The sequence below is a fragment of the Poecilia reticulata genome, chromosome 7, assembly GCF_904066995.2.
Source record: "Poecilia reticulata chromosome 7, P_reticulata-male-v2, whole genome shotgun sequence".
In the NCBI taxonomy this organism is placed as follows: Eukaryota; Metazoa; Chordata; class Actinopteri; order Cyprinodontiformes; family Poeciliidae; genus Poecilia; species Poecilia reticulata.
This window is the reverse complement of record NC_088836.1, coordinates 16,502,121-16,525,607: the sequence shown is the minus strand read 5'-3', so window position 1 is coordinate 16,525,607 and position 23,487 is coordinate 16,502,121. Positions and strand designations below refer to the sequence as shown.

Genomic DNA, 23,487 nt, shown 5'->3' with positions numbered 1-23,487 from the left:
TATAGTCCAGTTTTACCAGCTTCTAACATGTTTTCATCCATTTTATCCGCATTTACTTCCATCTGCCTTCACATCACATCTGTAAAGGCAGCCAGCTGCACAGGCCTTTACTTAGTTGTATCAGATTTATTTTAAAAAAAAAGGTCCCACACAACTTTCCCAAAAGAAATATTAAGAAACAAGAAAACACAAATAAAAAAAAGAGACAAAATGAGACATTTGAGTATCTATGCAAGGGGAAATTAATCTGATGTTGTATTTGGTTCACTTTACATGCTGCTGCTCTCATTTAAGGTAGAGAAAGACAAATGTGGCAAAGGAATGACAGATAATTAGCGAGTGTCTGTCAGATCAGGATACTGTTGAATGACAACATTATTTGTTTCCTTCAGTCACCAAGCTATCGCCTAATTAACAGTGGCACCCCATCTTTCACTTCATCTCCAGCGTCTGACCGTCAAGCCTCAGTGTCACCGTTTCTCCCATCTCCCGCTCGCCCCATGATCATTTTCATCACCCTCGTTTCCTGAGATGCTGCAAGGCTTTACACTCGAGCATTATGGGGGATTTAAATAGAACAGTCACAGGAGGACATCTGTGACTCAGTGAGCCTTTTGGCCAATCACAACATGAAGGAGTTACAGTACGAACAGTAGACCTGCCATTGGAGCCTGATTAAGACTTGTTTATTTAGTGTTTTGTTAAAGGAAAGTTGTAAAAGTACAGTTAGGAATTTGAAGTTGTAGAGATTGTTGTTTACATTTACAGGAGTGTGAGGTTAAGCTCTGGGCATCGTCTCACCTAAAAACTCTACAGTCTGCCCCCAGAAGAGGCAGAGAAGAGGAGCAGCATGAAGCACACGGAAATCATGATATTTACACTTCACTTTGTTTATGAATATAATGAAATCAAGTTATAGCCTGAGAGCTAAAGATCATTTTGACTTGACTGCCTGCTCTCACGATGTAGTGCACACTACTCTTCAACAACTAAGCTTTCTGTCTTAAGATGATGCAGAGCTACAGCCGCTGACAGCTCAGCTGCAAATTTTGGTTTATTTGGACTCTCTGCTGACAGCAAGTGATTTAATGCCTTTCTGTAGTTTTGCAGTAAAAGAAAATATGTTTCTGGAAACTCTTTACTGCATTTATTTCTATCACCTGAAAAGCTACTATGACTGCAATATTTTGCAAAATCATGTCCACTCTGTGACTATTTACCTCATGCTCTCACTTAGGGGTTTGTGAATCTTTGCAAAGTTGACCCATTTCTGTTTGACTTTATTGTTGGGTATTCTTTAATGCAAATAAAAAATATCTGACAATATTTAGGATACTTTTTAGAATTGCACCAGAAGAAAAATCCATGCATTGTCTCGTACTGCTGAGGTGTTTCTGGTACTTATCTCCAGTAGTCGCTGGGTAAGAAGAGGGGAATGCCACAGACAGGTCACCAGTCAATCACAGAACAACACAGAGATACACAGGACACACACACACACACACATACACACACACACACACACACACACACACACACACACACACACACACACACACACACAGCTATACAGGTATATGTGGTTTAGCCTGCCTTTTTCGCCAAACAGGCCCGGTGGTGGTTTAGATGGACTACCCTTTCCCAAGTAGCTAGAGCAACGAGAGATGGCTTAAAACACTGCAAAAAATCTGAAAAAAATTTAGCTCACTTTAGGTTTCAGATAGCAGCTACACAGCCTTTGTTTCAGCAATCTGACACCATGGTGGGTTATATGGACATCAGCAAATTGTGGTTTATGAGAACAAAACAAAGTAATGTGAGGACTTTAAAGGGACAACTACGTCATATTTAAAAACCTGCTGATTAGCATAAACACACAACCTGACAGCATACAGCATTAACAGAACATAATTTTATTAGGTAAATATGACCAAATAATTCAATTATTTTTCTTTAAAAATAAAAGTAAGCCTGAAATTGAAATGACCAAAGGAAAATAAAAAATTTAAAAATTTAAGTGCTGCAACAAAACATACAGAAAAGTAAAATTAGGGTGCATAGTGTTACCAAGTATTCTGAATATAAATAAATAAGTAAAACAATGTTAAATTAAATTCTGCCACTTTTTCCAATATTTCTTTATGCTGGACAACAAAAAAATGTCTCACCATTAGAAAAAAGCTTTTCTGCCTATTAACACGACTACATGAAAACAGCCTCTATGTCACGGGACTTTACAGATAATATTATTTGATAGGCAACAAAAAAATCTGTTTTAGTAGCATGAACAAAACAGAACCCTTTTGAATAAATGATTACTTCACATAAAATCTAGAGCTTTTTCTTTTGTGTCTGCCTTTTAGCAGTTATTCCACGGTTTCTCACAAAGTCCCTGATATTTTGTGCTGTTCTTTGAGCCAGCACAGGATCTTCAACCAACTTGCAGTGATTGCACTCATTTTTAGTGGCAAGTTTTCCTTTACCTATGTGAGCTTTAAAATGCCTCATAACAGCAGAAACCTCAGCACTTGACCAAGGGTTTTTTGGTTGTCTTCTGGTTGCGCCAGAGGAGGTCTCTGAAGAAAAAAAAAACGTAAAGCGAAAAGCAGTTTATTAAAATATAAAATAAAAAACATGCTACCTTTACACAGGATAACAACCTTACTACAAAGTTTAGAAAAAATATTGTCCAATCATGAAAGTAGTTTGGCTGTAGTTTGTGAGAACAAACTACAGCCAAATGAAACCAGACAATGAAAAGTAATAAGTGACATGATTGCCATCTATGAAAATGGCACTCCAAATTTGCAATAACCTTAACCACATTATAATGGATAGAGAGCATAGAGGGGTTATAAGCTATGTATGGAGAGCCTTATTAGTGGCCAGTTGCATCAAGATGGCTGCTGGGCAAGCATGTTTGTAAGTTTGTCTACAATCGACTAACTGAAAAAGTGAACAGAAATTTGGAATACCAAGCTTCAAAAATGTGAAATTACTGGAAATTGAGTGGAGAAGAAAGACAATAAGAAATGTCCAAGCAGAAACAAAAGGAATCTTCCAAAGGGAGACATGTGGACAAAAACAAGTTGCTTCAGTTTAGCTTTATTCTTTGCTTGTGCTCAATAAAGAGCTTATTTATTGTTGAACTCCATGTCTCCCTATCTTTTATTATGGCTCAAAGAGCCGGTCATAACACTCTTCACTAGGTTGGCACATGTCTCAAGCAAATGGCATATAGTTCCAGGTCATCTGGACTGCATGGCCTTTAAGCATGAACTAGTTAATATGGTCAGCTCAATAGAATCATGCTTTAACTAAATGTAGCTAGGAGTTGGGATCAAAACACAGCATTAATAGGAAACTTGACTTGCCTTCAACAGGAGGGACAGTTTTCTCTGCTGTCGATGACACTGCTCCCACTAAGACATACAACAGAAGTTAAAAAAATGGGTAGACAAAAAGTAATAGCATCTTTGGATTCAAGTAACATACACAAATCATCCATATTCTTGCTTTGCTCAGGTTCCACAAGTTCCTCAGGTTTCACAGGTTCCTCAGGTTCCACAGGTTCCTCGGGTTCCACAGGTGCCTCGGGTTCCACAGATTCCTCGGGTTCCACAGAATCGCTACCATCCGAGTCACTTAAATCCTCCTTTTCTTCATCCTCACTTAGTTCTATTTCATCTGAAAGTCATTATTAGAATACTTTCTAAAGTGAATGCCATACATAAAATTATATCTAAGCACTACCAAAATTAGGCTTAAAACGCGTTTTGTATTTAGTAATATGTTCTAACCTAGAGAATCACTATTGTAATATTTTCTAATAATAATAATTTATTTACATCCATCAATTTTACAAATATTGGTAATGTCAGACAAGTTCTACTAATGGCAAAAAGATCACAAAAAATAATTTAAGCAATAACCTTCGATTTCAATGTCATCAAGGGATTTCCCTTGCAGGGTGCATATTTGTCCTTTCTCCATGGACAAAAGGAGCTTAGAAATCTTTGCCAGTTGTGTTGTTGGCACAGGTAAGCGATAAAATTCCCTGTGGACACGAATATCATGCCCCAGGAAGTCAGCCACCTGGTCAATTTCGTTATTTTTGAGGTTGAGGACTTGTGACAATGTGGCAACATGCTTTCTGAGTTGTGTGGACCTTAGGAACTCGGGATGCTTCGCCCCACATTGGCTTCCATAAACACGCAAACAGTCTTGGCCCCTGTAGTGACTTTGAGATCTTGGTCGGGCAAAAAGAAAGATGTTTGTGGAGCAAACACCACATTGCTCTCTTTTGCTGACCAGCAGAGTCAGAGCATCCACCACATCTGGAGAAAGGAGAACCGCAACTTTTCGACCTCTTTTTCCAATTATTTCAACACGACTGAAGTAGCTACAGAGCTTTTTTTCAACCTTGGACAGCCCAGCAGCAACATCTTCATGGAGCTTGGAGTCATCCCTCTGCTGGAAACCTCTGAGATGCATCTTTGAGACTTCTCCAGCTCGTCTTCGATTGAACACAATGACCTGTGCAAGAGTAACTTTTGCAAGTTCTGCATAATTCTGGGGACTGACCTCATCTTTCAAGTTAGAAAATGCATTTTCTCCAGATTTCTTAAGATACCTATGAAGACTCTGAACATCTTCTGTGAATGGTAAGGTTAATGGCTTATTATATTTGTCATGACTCAAAGTGTTCAAGGCAGTATGTGACACTAACTCAGACCACTTGGATGTATACAGCTTTTTGAAAGCGTCTGTTGACTTAATCAGTTCTTCATCTTCTGCCATGAGTGCTCGGCAGTGGATAATGTCACTGATTTTGTGTAGTGTATGTCCTAGTTTTAGTGCAAGACTTGGTGTTTGGTATGAATGCTTTTCTTCATCAAAACCGCAGACAATCTTTACTGCCTGGACAACTCTTTGGAAGTTAGCAGGTTTCACAGCTTCCTCCAAGTTATGTACAGAGAATTCAGACCGTAGACATATTAACAGACGTCCAATTTCACGGAGCTTCTGTCGAATGTACTCATACTTGGTAGGGTCTTGTCCATGTCTGTTGTAGAGAGACTGGGCCAACTGAATAATGGTCAGGTCATTTCTCACAACTGTGGCTACATCATCCTGCTTCATGGGACCGAGGAGCTTCCAAACCCCACTTGAAATCTCCTGACAGAATGCAGACTCTTGAGCCATAGCAAAACCCAGTACTTTGGTTCTTCCAGGTCCTGGGTTCAAATCTTCATTTTGTGGCTTACAGGGGCATCTTCGGACATGTCTCCATAGTTCCTTTCGAATATACATACCTTGGCAGTACATACAATGTATAAATGTTCCAGTCTTTGCTTTCGCTTTTGGCTTTCTCTTTACTTTCAATGATCCTTTCCCACTTTGTAAAACCTCAGAGTTATGTTTGAAGTTCCCCTTGTTTCTCATTTTCTCTAGAAGAACTTTGCGTTCTTTTGAGTTTTCCGGAAGGGAAAAAACATAAGCAATTTCAGCATGTGTCTTGTGGGTTTTTAAATGGCGTGAAATTTTGCTCTGTGGTCTACCACATACAAAGCAGAAGTTCTTAACACCCATAATATGCTGTGAGGATTCCTGTTTGTGAGGCTCCTTTTGACTTTTTGGTTTTTTGTTTGAGTCTTTTGTAGACTTGACTGGGCTGAATGTTTCAAGTGTGTCATCACCCATATCATCTGTGTGAAATGGAGGCCAGATATTTGATGTGCTAGGTTCAACCACAGAACTTGAGTCTGGCAAGAATGAAGCGAGATCTGGTATTGTTGGGTTTCCTTGAATTTGTCCAACTTTAGACTTGATGGGCTGAAAGGGGATGCTAATATCTGAGTCTTCATCAGTTTCTGCAGATTCTGAATTTGGTATGTAGTCCATATCAGACTCATGGTCATCATCTGACATTTCACATTGTTTGGAAGGTGATGTGTTGTTGTCGTCATCTGATGAGGAGTGAGCCATGGAATATTTAAAAAGTTCTTTTGCCTGAAATTGTGGGAAATATAATTTATGTTATAATTGAGACTTACAAGGCAAAGCTAAAAAAAAAACTTATGTGGACATTCACCTGGGTTCTGTCATTTGTAATTTGTTTAAGGCAATATGAATGCCAGACTTTTGAACAACCTGTGAAGAAATTTAAATGTAAAAAAACAAACAAGACAAAAAAAAAAATCTAAATCTCAAATAAGCCATTACACCTTATTTTAAGATCACAAAGGTAAATATGGATTAACAATTATTTTTTAAAAATGTGCAAAATTGAACTTTTTGGGTAAAATTTTATGTTCCGTTTTAAAAAAATATTAAGGGTAAAGATTTTAAGGTAGTTTGAAATCTTCCACTGCTTTGAAAGTCACCATGATGATGTACATTTCATTGTATTTAAATCTATATACTCACTTCTGAAAATGCTGAAGTGAGTGTCGACCATGAAATTTGTTCATGGTCGACAGTTCAACAAAGACATAGATCCTATTTGCAGCACTTTTTAATTCAAATACAAATTAACTAAATATCTTACCTTTACACTGGTAGCCAACCCACTTGAATGAAGAACAAGGACCAAAACACTGAATACACTTCTCCAAAGAAGATAATGTTGTGCACATCAGGTGATGTTTTTGACACTACAAGGAAAAGATTAAACACACACATATACATATATATATATATATAAGAGTTAGGGATATTTATTTAAAGTATATTCAATATTGGGTAATGAATGAGAACATATTTAAAGAGGGTGCAAATTATAAAAAATAACTTTTCCTGCAAACTTTTAAATTGTTAAATTAAAAATATTATGTGGTAAAGACGCAGAGAAGACAAAATCTTTATATATATTTTTTTTCTAAGTATGACAACATTTAAAATTGTATTCTAATATATTCTGGGATGTCAAGTCAACATTTGTCAGAGGTCAAACCAATATTAACAACCTCACAGGAACCAAAAAAAATATTTTTATCAATTCAATAACGCCAGGTCCCCATATACAATATGGTCCTCCTGTATCACATTGGGGCAGTTGACCATGAAACACACACATACACACACTGAACTTGCCACCTAAAAACCATGACATAAGACTGTCCTTACAAACCAATGTCTTTATAAACCACATGACATTCAGGTCCACACACACACACACTTAAGTAGAACAGATTGGCTGAACTGACATCATTTAGCTACACTTTAATCATAAAATACCTCTGAATTGTTGGGAAGTGAATCCAGGACTGAATCTGTCTCATTTGGGACACTGGTTGTCATCTGATCCTGGTCATTTTCAGCTCTCACCTGAAACAGAAAATAAATAAAGGTCAACACCATATTCCCTTTGACTTATTTACGAAGATATCCTCAATTAAGTGATGGTGCCCTATGACAGCAAACACCCATGAAAGGTAACTAGTTTTAAACCCAGCCAAAATGTTTGGTAAAGTCAAAATAAAAAAACAAATTCTGTACCTGTTCTGTGTTGTCAGTTGTAGAAGTTGAATGAGTACAGTCAGGACTTTGAGACATTTCTTTCTCCAACTCCTGTGAAAAAGAAGGAAGAATGATTATTTTTCCCCACAGAAGAATTTCTGCGATGTTGTAGAAACAATAGTTTGATGTTTGACCAAAGCGTTTTGAATTCTGGAAGCAGCTTGACAGACAAACTCTTAAGAAACAAGTAGAATGATAGCAAACTTTAACAAATATTCAAAATGTTATAATTTCAGCAGCACTGACCAAATTGAAGTCTGATTCTGTGGTTAAATTAAAAGTAAATTTCACCAAAATGTAATGTATTTTCTTTAACTTTTAAGAAATTTAAATCTTTATTCTCCCAATAGGTTCTGGGATGCCAAGTCAACATTTATCTAAGGTCAAACCAATATTAACAATCTCACAAGAACCAAAACAAATGTTTTTTATCAATTCAATAACGCCAGGTCCCCATATACAATATGGTCCTTCTGTATCACATTGGGGCAGTTGACCATGAAACACACACATACACACACTGAGCTTACCACACTGAGCTTACAAACTGAAAACCATGACATGAGACTGTCCTTACAAACCAATGTCTTCATAAACCACATGGCATTCAGGTCCACACACAGACACACTTAAGTAGAACAGGTTGGCTGACTGACATCATTTAGCTACACCTTAATCATAAAATACCTCTGAGTTGTTGGGAAGTGAATCCAGGACTGAATCTGTCTCATTTGGGACACTGGTTGTCTTCTGATCCTGGTCATTTTCAGCTCTGATCTGAAACAGAAAATAAATAAAAGTCAACACCATATTCCCTTTGACTTATTTACGGACATATCCTCAATTAAGTGATGGTGCCCTAAGACAGTAAACACCCATGAAAGGTAACTAGTTTTAAATCCAGCCAAAATGTTTGGTAAAGTCAAAATAAAAACCCAACTTCTGTACCTGTTCTGTGTTGTCAGTTGTAGAAGTTGAATGAGTACAGTCAGGACTTTGAGACGTTTCTTTCTCCAACTCCTGTGAAAAAGAAAAAAGATTGTCTTTTTTTTTCCTCAGAAGATTTTCTGTGACTTAGCAGAGAACAATAGTCTTATGGTTGACTTAATTGTTTCGAATTCTGGAAACAGCGTAAAAGATGAATGATGGCAAACTTTAACAGATAGTCAAAATACTACAATTTCACAAGTATTGACAAACTGAAGTCTGATTCTGTTGTGAAATTCAAAAGATTTTCACCAAAAAGTTAATGCATTTTCTTTAACTTTTAAAAAAATTAAAATCTTTATTCTCCCAATATTTTCTGAGATGCCAAGTCAATATTTATCAGAGGTCAAACCAATATTAACAACCTCACAAGAACCAAAACAAATGTTTTTATCAATTCAATAACGCCAGGTCCCCATATACAATATGGTCCTCCTGTATCACATTGGGGCAGTTGACCATGAAACACACACATACACACACTGAGCTTGCCACACTGAGCTTACAAACTGAAAACCATGACAAGAGACTGTCCTTACAAACCAATGTCTTTATAAACCACATGGCATTCAGGTCCACACACAGACACACTTAAGTAGAACAGGTTGGCTGACTGACATCATTTAGCTACACTTTAATCATAAAATACCTCTGAATTGTTGGGAAGTGAATCCAGGACTGAATCTGTCTCGTTTGGGACACTGGTTGTCATCTGATCCTGGTCATTTTCAGCTCTGACCTGAAACAGAAAATAAATAAAAGTCAACACCATATTCCCTTTGACTTATTTATGGAGATTAAGTGATGGTGCCCTATGACAGTAAACACCCATGAAAGGTAACTAGTTTTAAATCCAGCCAAAATGTTTGGTAAAGTCAAAATAAAAGCCCAACTTCTGTACCTGTTCTGTGTTGTCAGTTGTAGAAGTTGAATGAGTACAGTCAGGACTTTGAGACGTTTCTTTCTCCAACTCCTGTGAAAAAGAAGAAAGACTGATTATTTTTCCCCACATAAGATTTTCTGTGATGTAGCAGAGAAAATAGTCTGATGGTTGACTTAAGTATTTCGAATTCTGGAAACGGCGTAAATACTATCCTACTGTAATTATTTATTATACATTTGTGGGTAACTGGTTAATTTGCACTGCAACGTCTTGTACAGTCAGCCATCTATTCTTGTGAAAAGAAAGGTAAAACAAAGGAGGTTCAGGTTTAAATCATCATTATTAGCGCATTTCTTAAATGAACATAATCTTAAGATTCATAAATTTTGATTTTTTTAGTACCTTGAGTCGCCATGGCCAGTCTGAGTCCCCATAATTGTACGTAATCTCTTCTCCCTGATTGATATCTCGAGTTGCAAATAAACACAAATGTGGCTTCTGTTGCACAGTCAGATACTTCATTTTGGTATTTGGGCTGATATTGTCATCGTTTATAAGCCTTCCAAGAGAGCCATCTTCTTTTGCTGCATCAACACTGCAAATATATAACATTGCATTTTAAATATAAACATATTCATTTACATATATGCCATTCTAATTAGACTTCTGATACAAACATACTCACCACCAGAGTTTTCCATTAAAGTAGAATTCAAACAAGAAAACTTTAAGGTTGTCATGGTAAATTTTCTGTCTCCTCTCACATTCCTCTTTACTTATCAGTTCACCTCGATACTCACACAGAAAGTCTCCTTTCTGAAAAGAGGTTGTGGCAAAAATACCACGGCCTAATGAAGAAAGCAAAAATAATAGTAGAAAGAGTAAACAATGTATAAAGGATTGACTGTAATTAAACCACCCCCCAAAAATACCCATACCTTTAAAGGCATTGATGTACTTGACGTAAAGCTCCACTTTGTCCGTTTTGGTATCAATATAATATTTGGCATCTTCCTTCGGTTTTATGCGTCTTCGCCTCTGCATGTTTTACTGGCATGTATGAAAAGTTATAACAGTCAAATAAGGAATTACAGGCTTCTTTATAATTCCTACAAGCTTTAAAGCTAAAAATTAAATTATCACTATGGAAACATGTTATACATGCAAGACACATACCTCAGATAAAACACCAACACTATAATTTATTTAATCACTGATTTAAAAAAGTGCTTTACCATCTACAAATAGTTCATACAATGATCAGTGTTCAATATATTGAGGTTCAGCCAGTAGTACAGCCTTACAAGAATACTTGAGCCATAATTTAAGGAAAAAGGCTGTTTTTTTTGCACAAATGAATTTTGTTAAGTCCTATTCATCTTTTAGTCAGTCCTCCAGGTACAATCCCCTCCAACTTTTAAATGCATCTCTGCCTCAACACACCTAAATCAAATAATGTCAGAAATCTGGAGAATTTGGCTGCATGTGAGGTTATTCAGCTAATTAAGGTACAAATACACATTTAAAAATTGAAGAACGACTATGTTTGCCTGAATTTGAGGACTCCTGGTTTATACTTTCAGCATTTAAGTTGCTGAAGTCAGCGAAGTGATTACAGTACACAGCTTTAAAGCCATCGGTGCACCTGCCCTATTGCATCCATTTATTCAAACATTCAACAATTAATGCTTTTCTAAAAGATTAACAAGTTTCACAGAAACCTGTGGGTTTACTTCTTATTAATTTCCTGCTTGCTCTTCAGCAGGACCGATGGCAATCAAGCTTAACGAGCTTAACAAGCAGAATGTCACTACGCAGTTAGCTAACATAAAGCAAGCAATTTGCCAATATCGTTAAATATAGTGATGAAAACCTTAGTCTATCACCCAGTTTTTACCACTAAAAGCTAAGTGGTACCTGTTTGGGGTATGGTACCACACAGATACCATCTACTCCAAACATCGTCAACTTGTCAAACACGTTTCGTCTAGCTACGAAGCTAGCTCTCCTAGTCAAGCTAGTCTCTTACTTTAAAACACTTTGAATAAAAACTATACTGCTTCAGGTAGGTCTTTTCAGTCATAAAAGTATACATATCTAAGTTACTTGATGTAAATATCCAAAATATGTTGGTTAGCTTTCATGTCACCTAAATTAAAATCTAAAATAATTCATTTTGCTCAAAAATCTCTTACATTTGCAGTTATTTACTTGCAAATAACTTTATCTAGGCAAAATGTATTTTTAATTTACAATTTATGCTTACCTGTGCAGAGTTATTCCACCAACATGTCCATATTGAGAGATGCGGCTTCAAATGGGGATTTAATTTTTAAAAACCTGGCGTCTGGGACTGTTTAGTAATCAGACACGCCCACAAGTTTTTTTCAGCCAATCAGATGATGACCGGCTAAAAGCGCGCGTAGTGTATGGAAAATGTGTGTAAAAGTGCAATTCATACACACCACCGCTTGAAATCAGGCAGCGCTGTGTTATACACTGGAATACACAAATCTCAGGTCACATGGTATAAAAGGACAATTAAAGAAAGTGAGATATCACGCTGTTTATTCACTGAAAAGTACAAATATATGGTCCACATCATGCAAAAACTGGCATAGTTGCTATAAAACTTTAGATTTATGAGAAAAAGTGTTGTTTAGATACTCAAAATTTTAAATACACTCCTTGATTTATGAGGACATCAGCATTGTCCTTGTATTACCCTTAGGTCCGCGTAACGTAAGTGCGTATTCAGGTCAAAAGGCAGGCTAAACCACGTATACCAACGCACACACACACACACACACACACACACACACACACACACACACACACACACACACACACACACACACCAGATATTGTAGCAGACAATCAGATGATAATTTTCTTTACCTGTTCAGTAGGTTTCCCAGATGGACATGCCTAAAGATGATATGAGTTATCACAGAAGCAGTTAAATGTGTTTTTATTGTTGTTTTTACTGTTTGCATGTCATCAAATTCATGAATAAATTTGAAGCCAAATAAACATTTCTTAGTGCACTTATTTTTTTTTATAAAGACTTGACAGCAAAACTAAACAACAGCTAAATAACAGCTTGGGTTTGGTACTGGAATTTCATTTATGTTTAATAAAACATATTACTTAAAAAATGTCTTAATGGAAATTACAAGAGACTTGAAGAGACTTTACATTACATTATGTTTTATCAGCATTACTTGCTGTAATCCTTTACACAGTTGAACCTGTACAGGCTTCACCGCCACCATCTTGCCATCTGGACCTGGTTTTACAACCAGTGAAATCCAGAACCAGAAACTTTGTGTTCATAAAAGTCTTCATTACATGATCAAAGGTGAACATCAAGTACAACTTAAATTTTGATGGAGAAGAAAATAACTTTAAAAATACAGCAAACAAATGCAGCAAATGAGCTGTTAAGCTTAACTGCATCACAGAAATCTCACTGAACTATCTTGAATGAAACACATTGTTAAAACAGTTCAGGGGTTTGTGCCATTGCTGTTCAGCTTCAGTAACAGCTGTGAGCAGGAATAATGACCGGCACACTGAGCTGGGAAAAGTGTGCCGTCTGGAACAGAAGAGCCACTATATGGCTGCACATCACAGTACCAGCCGCACAGCAACAACTGAACGTCACCATTGTAACTCTGAGGACTACCTGTTGAGAGATCGCTTTCAGTCATTTTGTTTAGGCTTTCAAAAGGAGCATCCTCCTCAAAACTGTTAAAAATATTGTGTTCAAATGGCAGTCGTGTTTACAGCACTGGAGGTGATTTACAGTCATAATCAATAGATTAGAATATGCTATTTGATGAGGCTTGTGAGATTGGTCAAATTAATCTGATGTAATATTCTAGTCTTTCTCCAGCTGTAAGCAGAAAATCATAATATAAGTGAAGGGTTAAAATGTTCTATTCTGTCATGTATAAATAAACATACAGAGAAGCATTTATCCATGATTATTCAAAGAAAAATGAAATAAAAATGTAGCTATTAGTCAGCAGTCCCTTTCCACAGTTAAACAATATAATTTTCTGAGGACACATCACACTTTGTGTGGGCGATATATCTAATGGAACTAACATAAGTACAAACAAAAAGTTTGCTCTTTAAGTTTTTATGTGTTGCAGCTGTAAAAAAAAAAAAAAAAAGTTAGGCTCCAAAGACCAACTTTTTCCATTTAAATGTAGTTCTAAATTTTAGGATGGACTCCTTCTAACCTCTCACACATTTGTCAGTTGTGTGGTTGGAAATTTTACTGTTGATGCATCATTTCTGTGCAGTGTGGACGGCAACATTTCTGTAATGCAGCGCTCACGGCCAAGTGAAGGGTGAAGCAGCCAGGCTCGGGCTGGACTTTCTGAAGCCCAAAGGTATTCTTCAGTTTCTGTCTGGGGTTGAGTGATGGAAGAAGAAAAAAGAAAAAAGAAAAAAAGACCGTGCCTGAGGAACGGTGTAACGTAAAATCTTTTTAGAGAATGAGAGTTTCTAAAATGACTTTGTAGCTATATATCAGCAGCTTTATAAAGAGTTTCAGCAGAATGTGTGGCTTTTTTCTTTTTTTTTAAAATTACAAGCTAAATTTATCAACGACATCAGGTGCAGGAGATGCCAGGCTGTGGCAAAGAAAATAACTTGCCTGACAACTGCCAATCAGATGTATTTGTGACTCAAAGGTGACCTTTCTTTCTCTTTCTCTTTCTTTTTCTTGCTTTTATTCTCTATCTTGTTTCCTTTCCTTCCCTGAGAAAGTTTATTGTCTATAATGCTATAACAATTGGATTATTTTGTGTATTCTGCTGTTTGGAATTGTCTAAATTTCCCTAAAGAGAGCATGATATTAGTCGGTGGATTCATCCCCCGATCTTTATGTCTGCAGTGCGTCTGGAGGTTTCCGCATTGACAAATGTGGCAGGATATTGCCTGAAGTGGTACCAAACAACAGAGGATATGAATGAAACTGAGATCGCTGTGATTCACTTCGAAAGAGAGAAGTGAATCGTCTAAGGCTGATGAGAAGCACCTGTTTTCCTCTGAGATGATGTGCTAACATTTTCCTTTTCTTTTTTTTCTCTTTAGAGAAATCAAACAGGTATAAAAAAAAATAAAAATACAAAATCAAGCAGTGGCATAAACATTAATCAAAACGAACATTTGAACCAGACGTCAAGCTCAACTAAATAAACTGAGAGCTGCATTCAGTTTAAAAAAAACAAAACAACGAAAGCAAAACAACAGGCACATTTTTCTCCACTGCGTTTTCTCTGTGGCCTCCTGGACTAATCATCTCCTCTGTGATGCACCTGCATCTGCCGTCTCCCGTTTATGGAGGCACACAGTTAAAATAACCTCCGCCTCGACACTAAAACATCGGCTTTCGTGCAAAGGGGATTCTGTTGCCCTCGCTCTGTGTCTAATGTGTTGTCATACACAAGTTTTAACGATCTGCGTTTTAATCACGCGATTAAGCTCGCTCACTGTCAGAATCACAGGCTGGACTGTGTGGCACATGTTCTGCTTGCGCATTTCCTTCAATATACTTGGACATCCCCAGCAAATTTTATGTAGAGGTAAGTTGACTTTCCATTGAAGCAGTACAATATCAGTTTGAAAATTATGAATGTAAATGAAGCCAGCAAGTATGATTTAGCTCTGTTCATCTGTTGGAAGAGAAAAAAAAAAGTAGTTTAATTTAACTATAATAGCATGCATAGTTGGAATCTAGTCACTGCACCACCCAATACACACTTTTAATGCTAAATATTTCAAAAAAGACTTATGCACACACATTGCAAACAATCAGCTGCCCGTTTAGGCAACAACTAAGTCCATTTTAAATTGTTTTAAAATGGACTTAGCTGAAGTGAAAATCTTCACTTCAGATTCACAGTTTAACATTCTGCTTTAGATATTGTTACCTCCAGATAGACATAATGATTTTCATCTGGTTTCCTGATGGTGCACAGATTATATGCCAACATCAACTATAGAGGTTATTAGTGTTAGCCTGATGCCGCCCTGGGCAGATGCCAATGCCAGTAGGTGGCATAAAAAAGGGACGTAAAGCACATAATAATAAAACTATATCAGTTGTGTCCTGAAAATCTTTCCTGATGCTTTTGTGTCTTGTTAATCCCCCTCACTTAATCTAGGGGATTAAGTGAGTTTTTTTTGTTTTGTTTTTTGTTTTGTTTTTTGTGGGACTGTGCATTTTGTCAAATCTCCTGGATTTGTATTTGTTGGGAGTCCGGCAAAGGGCTCGCTCAGGGTGCTAGTCATGTGAAAACTCATGTGTTTGGGTACAGTCTACCTCTTAAATAACAATGACAGTGACATGTGCCAGAAATTATTTAGAATGTAATATAAAAACAGAAAGTGGAAAAGACCCATATTTTAGGTTACACACAATCATCATAAATGCTCTTCTAAGGCTTCAGCATAATGGAAACGTATTGAAGTCTAAAACAACATTGTGTGTACCTGTTTTGTACTACCCTTTTTTTAATTCTGTCTTTTATCTAGGAGGCACATTATAATGTATCAAAAGGTTCATAATAACTGAATATATGTGAGAAACCATGAATGAGTCATTCACAAAGCAGAATAAAAGCAGGGCGACTTCTCCCAGAAATCGTTATTTCAACGTCCTCTACTTTGTGTCTCAAAAACAATCAGGACCCTTAACATATTCTGTTCGTGTGCTTTGCTGCTGGCTGTATGATTGGATTCATCATCTACAGTTGAAATTGCACATATATATGTATATATAAAATACGCTCTTATTTGTTAATAATACAGAACTATTTCTGAACTTTGACATTTTACATGAAACGCACGTGCTTTTTATCAAAGTTGTAAAGATGGGTGTTATTTACACCGATATCTTCTATAACACAAAAGTTATAGAAAGCCCGAGCACGTGTCCGCTCCTCTAAGAGGCAGGCTTTTAGTTTGAGGTAACCTCTGCCAAACATCAGAACGTCTCTTTCTCTTCAGTTTCCATTTGAGCACTCATGTTTGATGATGAGCTCATGGCATTATTGCCACATCTCAATGCATCGAGCTCTCAAGAGCTGCAGGCTCTCTTTATAGTGCAAGACAAGTCCTGCAGTTGTAGCTTGCAGACGGAAAACGAGGGTTACAAACATGACATTCGTCTGTCATTTGTTTCAAAGTAAAATACTGTGTATTCATCAGGAAATAATTACATTAATAACAATACATGAAGGTGGAATTGTGAAAGCTCATCAGTAGATTTTAAATGTATCTTCTTTAAAATAAAAATTTTAAGTAATCATAAAGAACGCTAGCTGGAGATAGGCAGCAGCACCCCTCCCGACCCCACTGAAGGACAAGGGTGTAAGAAGATGGATGGATGAATCATAAAGAATAAATATACTTATATTTCAGTATATTTTATTCACTACCCTCAACATTGTAGGGCAGCAAACAGAGGGGACACGTGAAGAAATAAACACACAACACTGCATCATTTCGTGAGAGAGAACCACATTTATAATCATCTTTGATTGGTTGACATTTTGGTAATATTTTTGCCTTTTAGGGTTGCGGCTTATATGCACCATTTAGTTTTACAACACCTTTGATGGCTCAGCAACCATCTGGCCAGTTTATCACAGGCTCATTCTCACCGAACAGCGTAGACATCTGGAAGTGGAGCTGCTGGTCAGACACGCTATGCGTTCAGTCCTGCTCTTCTGTGTGCTGTTTATATTAGTCTGTAAGGCTTTGGGTCATTAGTCTTCGTTACACGACCCGCCTCGTTACACAGCTCACTACAAACGCAGCGCTTTGTTTTATTCCTATCGATCTCCCAGTCAACACAGTAGAGCCATCTAGTGGTTACATTTTGTATTGCTGAAAGGTGGAGTGACCTGCTGATAGCGACAGGTGCAGTTTGCAAAAAAGAAAAGAAGCAGAGAAACAGCACCAGACCAGTGTATAATTTATTATTAGAAATTAGTTACTCTCCTCTCACTAAATATGTAGGCTGTCGAAAGAAGACGAAAAGGTTGTAATAGCCTACCATGTAAAAGAAAACTTCAGTTGGTATTAGATGTAAAAAAAAAAAAAAAGAAAGAAAGAAAAAGGTACACAGACGAAAAGAAAAATGAGAGCAAATGGTCCTACTAACACCATCTGCCTAGATAGTGATGTGTGTGTAAAAGAGGTGTTAATTACATATTTTATCACTTGTGTCACAGTGCTGGAGTACATGTAGCAATGACAGTATCGCAAAAGCCTCAAGGAGAAATCTATCAAGCAGCCAGTGAGCAGATATTTCAGGGGGAATATCTGGAAAATGTACATAATTTATTCTACTTCTTTCTTTTAACGTGTAAAGTATGCTGTTCTGCCACTAAAACTGGTGTAAACTGGTGTTATTTAAACACAAATTGTGGCTAAATGTAGATAATCAAATAAAGGACAGCAAAATTATGCCTCATAAAGAAATAAATACATCAAGGGAAAACAAAAGTATGCTTTCCCCTTGTACATTCTCCCTATTATTGGTTTCATAAAAAGCTGTACAGACACATCTACGTACGTTTACACGGTTTACTGATTACTTTCTCTGAAGTTGATCTGTTACAGTCTGCAGGCTGTGAGGGATTGAAAAGCAAATATAAATTTCTTGCACGGTCTTGGAAAATAAATCTGATTGGTTGTATAAGTCTGTATGGTTGCTTAAGAAACACAATTTAAAGATATGGCCCAGTAAATTAGTCTTAAACTAAAAGGCCACTGACCTGTGGGTAGCACAATTTTTAGGCCAGGATTTCACAAAATACACGTTTTTTTTGTCTTGTAAAACTGCAATATTGTAGAATCAATAATATTGATTCTATTTTATTTCTATTTGTTTGTTGACATCACAAGAGACACATTATCAAAGTTGATCAGCTGTTTATTAGTAAATATTAAAACGGACAAGCAGCTTTTTACTAAATTTCAACATCATTTTTTAAGTTTTCCAGTTGCATTTGGAGTGCGTTGGACAAGATTCTCATCTGACTCATTGTTGGAAAGAGTTTTACATCAACGACCCCAAATTCATAGAGGATATTGTTGTGGATGGTAAAGTTTAAGAAAACAGCGACGGTGATATTGATCATCTTCAACACATTTGTGTGTATTCCTGCATGAATTTCTCCTTTTGGTTGAAATCCATCCACTCCCAAGATATTATTTTCTCCTTTATGGAACTGCTTGAAATGATGGGAATGATATGGTGATTTTGCCCCACCATTCGAAACGGTGTGGCAAAATGGTTCATGATGTCTGCCTGAAAATGATCTGTTGAAATGCTGAAAATTAGACCAAATGTTTTCATAGCAACCTGGCCCATGAAAAAAAGGTCCATCTGTACAAAAATGCATGGTTGAACCTTTAGTTGAACAGAGGATTGAATCTTAAAAATATGTTACCAGCAAACTAATGAAGCATAGATGTGTCTAAAAATAGGCTAATTCCCCATATGTCAAAGCTAGCATGTCATTTGATGAATGTGTTTGTTATTTTTGAAGAGCTAAATAAACAAATAAGGGGATAAGACAACAGTGAGTGATTCATAAAGATTCTGCAGACAGTATCATTTCATGATTTATTGACATTTACTTTTTTCCACAATAGTTTTGCTTGATATCAATATTTTCCATAAAGTTTTTTTTAATTATTATTATTTAAATTACATTTATGTTTTAGTCACATACACATTTATTGTTTCATTTTCTTATTGCAATAAACAAGAGTAGCCAGAATGAGTCAGGTATTGCTACAGTTTGCCATACAAACTCTTTGTCCCTCTGATAATGAAGTTCAAAAATAACTTTATTGGCAAGACAAAATTACACCAAAGCCTCTCGGGCTCTCTCGTTCTCTGGTTCTGCTCGGAGAGAGACTGAGGGCAGAATAAGGCTAAGGCTAGGAGCCTAAACACAGCTAACATGAAGTCCAGAAAATGGGAATCGGCTATTTATTTCTCCGAATGTGAAAAATGAGGATGATTTTTAATGGCTGTTTCCACTTTGAGAACATATCTAGGACAATTTGAACATTTCAGTCATGCTACTAGAATGACTGGCCTAACAGGGATGCAAACACTTTGAAATAGCCCAGTTACAAGATCAGCTCCCATGATGAAAATCCTTTTCCGATTCATCAATCTCCTCAAATCAAACAGGATCTTTGTCTCCGTCACTAAAGTCAGGGCACTTTTTAGCTCCAGGTCACGTCCGCACGCTACCGGTGGAGGGTGAGGAGTGAGGAGATCCCATCACACACTTGAATATACATGGTACACACACCAACAGGAAGGCAAGCACAAGTCTTGGAACAGCATCTCACTCACAAAATGAACTCAAAGATTACTTTCCACAACAAAAAGAGCACAATGGTGGAAGCTGACACTGAGACAACTTCTTCTTTAAGTAATGGCATTAATAATATTCCTCTGCGTTTTCACTTGGGTACACTACTCACAACAGGGGAAATGAAAAATGCAATGTAGGGAATCCAAATTAAAAAAAAAGAAAAAAACACAGCCTGTTGAACAGATCGTCGAGCTGAAATCCTTTTACACCTGGTGTTGTACCCTGTTCCCCAAACAGAGATTTCCATAGTTTAAAGGCCCTTTAATATGAAGGGTCGGTCTCTGTGCTGAGCTATGCATCCGTCTTTTGCTACTCCTCCCTTGTACCATTGAGGGTCCAAGATTCTTATGGAAGGAAAAGAAAAGGTCTGTGATCTGGCATGCTCCCACTCTAAACAACTCCAGACATTGACGTAACAATGATAACAAGTCACTTTGATATAAATTGCTCATTGCATTGCAATATTCAGACAAAGGTAAGACATTAGAGCTCATTGTTTCTCAATGATAGGGCACAGTGTACATCTTGTTCAAAAAACGGGGTTTCAGTTTTACGCTGTCGAGCAGGAGCCACTTGTTGCTAAGCTAGCTTTATCTGGCTCCTCATCCTATTTGTAATTCTCTATTCCAGTTGCCTCGGAAGTCGGAGCTCTGATCTGGGAATAGCGTCGTAGCTGAGTCGAGAATAACACTGCTAAAAGTTGGAAAACCAGTTTATCCAACTAAAATCGAGATACTCATACTGGTACTTGAGGCTTGCAGCAGTATTTGTGATTTATGCCAAACAGTTGCAGTTGTATAAGCTATTTTCATAGCCATGTGAGGATATGACAGGATATGACATATCCAACCTATAACCTGCTGCTGCTGAATGACGCAGATGAAAGTCATCCCTTTATGTTGTTGAGAATTGACCCCTTATATTTATATTTATAATGCAACATTTCTTCATACCTCCAAGTGTGAAGAAAATGCTTCAAAGCCGCAAGTCAGAAAATTTGCAAATGTTTTGGCACTAGTTACTGTGTGTGGCGCTGCCAGTGGAAGCCAATAGTGATATATTTTTTTTTACATTTTTTTTCATTCAGTCACTAAAAGATGTTTGTTACAGTGTTATGTGCCACCGATTAAATGAGATTACTGTCAGAAATGCAAATAAACAATTTGCACAAGTTATGATTAATGGGATGAATACACCGACTTTCCAAAATCGGACTAAAGAGGACATTCTGACATTCCAGACATTTCTGCTGAAGCCCAATTCCAACACTGAGAGGGAAGAAATGAATGTCGTCCTGTGATTATGAGATAGTTCAGTCATAATTATGAGATACTATCTAACAATTATTGCTAATTCAAAATGATGACTTATAAGTCAGATCTTCCAACTTCCGAGAACAAATGGAACGCACAAGTGTGTCAGGCTCGTTTATGATATCCACCAAAATAATTCCAACCCCTTTAATTCACTTCCTTCTCATGGATGAATTGATAAACGTTTCCTACCTACAAAAATATTATATGTGTTTTTTTGTTTTGTTTTTTTTTCCACCCCGATTTTGCTCATTTTTTCATGTGCAGTATAAACACATAGCAACAGTCCAAACCGAGATAAAACAAAGTGCTCACCAGTCTTTGTAAAAGAAAACAAATCATGGTGCGTGTCATGGCTTTCATTTGTAAGACAGGAAGTACCGATAGTTGCCTCGAGCTGGACGCCTGGGCTTCTGCTTCTGGGCACCTTTAATGTTTCGTATGACTCCAGCTCAAGATCATCTTAAACTAAGAAAGCATGCTTTTCATCCGGTTCCCTTTCAGTTTATTGTCTGTCGATAGACGCACTTTTTTTTTTATTTTTTATTGACCCGAACAAACAAACCTTTGGGTATCAGCCAGGTGAGGAGGAGGAGGGGGAGGAGGACTACGCAGGAATGAAAGGGTTCAACCCAGTGATGCTAAAGTTTGTCCCTGAAGAGCCTTATTGTAAGGACGCATGCAGGAACAACATAAATAGATCCGAACACGAGGTCAGGTTTAAGTCATACCTGACCACCTACACAGTAATTCAGCCTGAGAGGAAAGAGCGCGGTGGGTGATGATGTAAACGGAAAAGAGAACGCCAACTATAACCTGTGCTCTTTTCAGGACCATAAACCACAACGCTATAGAACATCCTTTCCTTGAACACATTATGAGCTGTACAGGCCTGTCGTGTGTTAAAAACAGCAGTGCGGCATGTTCACAAGCTTGACTCCAGCTGTTCCCGCCCTCCCCTTTCGTCTTCTTCGACGTCGTTTTCTGACCGTTATGAAAGCTGGCAGACATGCCCTGCAGCAGTGTTAGTCGGTGCGACCTATTTTAAAACACAGATTTGTTCTGGACTATATGTGTGTTTGTGTGTGTGCGTCTGCATGCTTCCTGTGGTCAATCCATCCGCTGACCTGCGCCGACCCTCCTCTCACCTCACCTTCTCTGGCAATGACAAGGGGCGGTTAGACTGCGATCCCCTACAGTCGCTCTTCTGTTCTCCTAACCTTCTCCGTCTGATGTGTTCGGCTGTGAGTACCGCCGGCCTGTCAGACAAAGTCATGTTGCATCTAGTGAGGACCTAGTGTCTCAAATGGAAGAACTGCTGGCTGCAGAGAAGGACAGCGCACAGCACTGTGGAGAGCGTCACAGCGAGCCGCGGCGGATACAGCGAAGACCGAAGGAAGCAGCTACCCTACTGACGCAACACTATTGTCCTGGTTCCGGAGGTGCATAGGGTGGCGAGAAGAAGTCGAGCCGTAACAACAGGGAGAAACACCCCCTGCGCCAGAGTAGTAATGATAACACTATGCATGGTTTGACATTTCTAGAAAGATTTGCGCAGTTTTTTGTTTTGCTTTGTTTTTTTTTCTATATTGAGGTGGCCTCGTTTTGGCCACAGTGCAAGGGAAGGACTAGGGGAAATGGGAAATGTACAAGAGAGTACGATGCATAATGAATCCTCTCCTTCACTCATCTTTTCTACAGAGCCATCAGAAGTCCTTTGAAAAAGAAGGCGAGTGAGCGGAGAGTTTTAGGTAAAGGGAAAAAGAGACACATAATACTTGTACTCCTTCCCACTGTTCCTTTCCCTTGCTATTCTATCAGACATTTAAACTACTGGATGTTTCCCCCCTTAACAATTGCTGTTTGTTGATCTTTTTTTTTTTTTTCTATCTTCACAGTGTGCTTTTGGAGTGGATGTTTCTGACGGGATGAAGTCACAGGACGATGTGTCAGTAAGGAGAGAAGAGGATCGGCCCATGGGTGGTGCGGATGGGCCCAGGGGCGGGTCTCAAGATGGCGTGGCTGAGAGGTGGGCCTTGCAAGAGGTGGTGGTGGTGGTGGGGGTGAGGGCCAGGGGCAGCTGCGCGGAGAGCCAGCGGGTTCGAGGATGCAGCCGCGGCCATGGCTGCGGCGACGGCCAACGGGTTGGGCAACAGCCCCGCACCCAAAGCTTTGGTGAGATCCTTGGAGAAGGTCAAAGAAGACTGAAAACAGAAACCAGAGCGGGGAGAGGCAAGTAGGACAGGAACAATGTGATCAGTTCAAAAGCATCAGTACGTTATCAATAATCAGATGTTCTTCAGCACCTTGTAGGAATCTAGTTTTTTAAGATCTATGAATTTACTGTCAGTAATACTTC

At 38.0% G+C, this 23,487-nt stretch overlaps 2 protein-coding genes across 6 annotated transcripts in view; both read right to left on the bottom strand.

Moving 5' to 3' along the window:
• Positions 1-3,098: 3,098 nt before the first annotated feature.
• Positions 3,099-11,047, bottom strand: LOC145552239 (uncharacterized). Of its 3 annotated transcripts, XM_081608996.1 has the most exons (14): positions 10,330-11,047; positions 10,077-10,239; positions 9,794-9,986; positions 9,410-9,481; positions 9,158-9,247; positions 8,470-8,541; positions 8,209-8,298; positions 7,501-7,572; positions 7,240-7,329; positions 6,551-6,656; positions 6,095-6,153; positions 3,933-6,012; positions 3,496-3,687; positions 3,103-3,422 (listed from the first exon to the last, which is right to left on the bottom strand). In XM_081608996.1, the coding sequence occupies exons 1-14, from the start codon at positions 10,433-10,435 to the stop codon at positions 3,328-3,330; spliced, it is 3,480 nt and encodes a 1,159-aa protein (XP_081465122.1). In that variant the 5' UTR covers positions 10,436-11,047; the 3' UTR covers positions 3,103-3,327. The 3 variants fall into 3 exon arrangements, with proteins under 3 accessions (XP_081465123.1, XP_081465122.1, XP_081465124.1); XM_081608997.1 differs by lacking the exons at positions 3,933-6,012; positions 6,095-6,153 and having other exon boundaries at positions 3,099-3,422; XM_081608998.1 differs by lacking the exons at positions 3,103-3,422; positions 3,496-3,687 and having other exon boundaries at positions 5,920-6,153.
• Positions 11,048-19,032: 7,985 nt separating this feature from the next.
• znf385a (zinc finger protein 385A) overlaps positions 19,033-23,487 on the bottom strand; it is an 83,905-nt gene continuing 79,450 nt past the window's right edge. For all 3 annotated transcript variants that reach the window (XM_008413642.3, XM_008413643.3, XM_008413644.3), the window contains one exon: positions 19,033-23,332. In XM_008413642.3, coding sequence (XP_008411864.2) covers positions 23,078-23,332 — 255 coding nt within the window. In that variant the 3' untranslated portion in view covers positions 19,033-23,077. The remainder of the gene's footprint in view (positions 23,333-23,487) is intronic.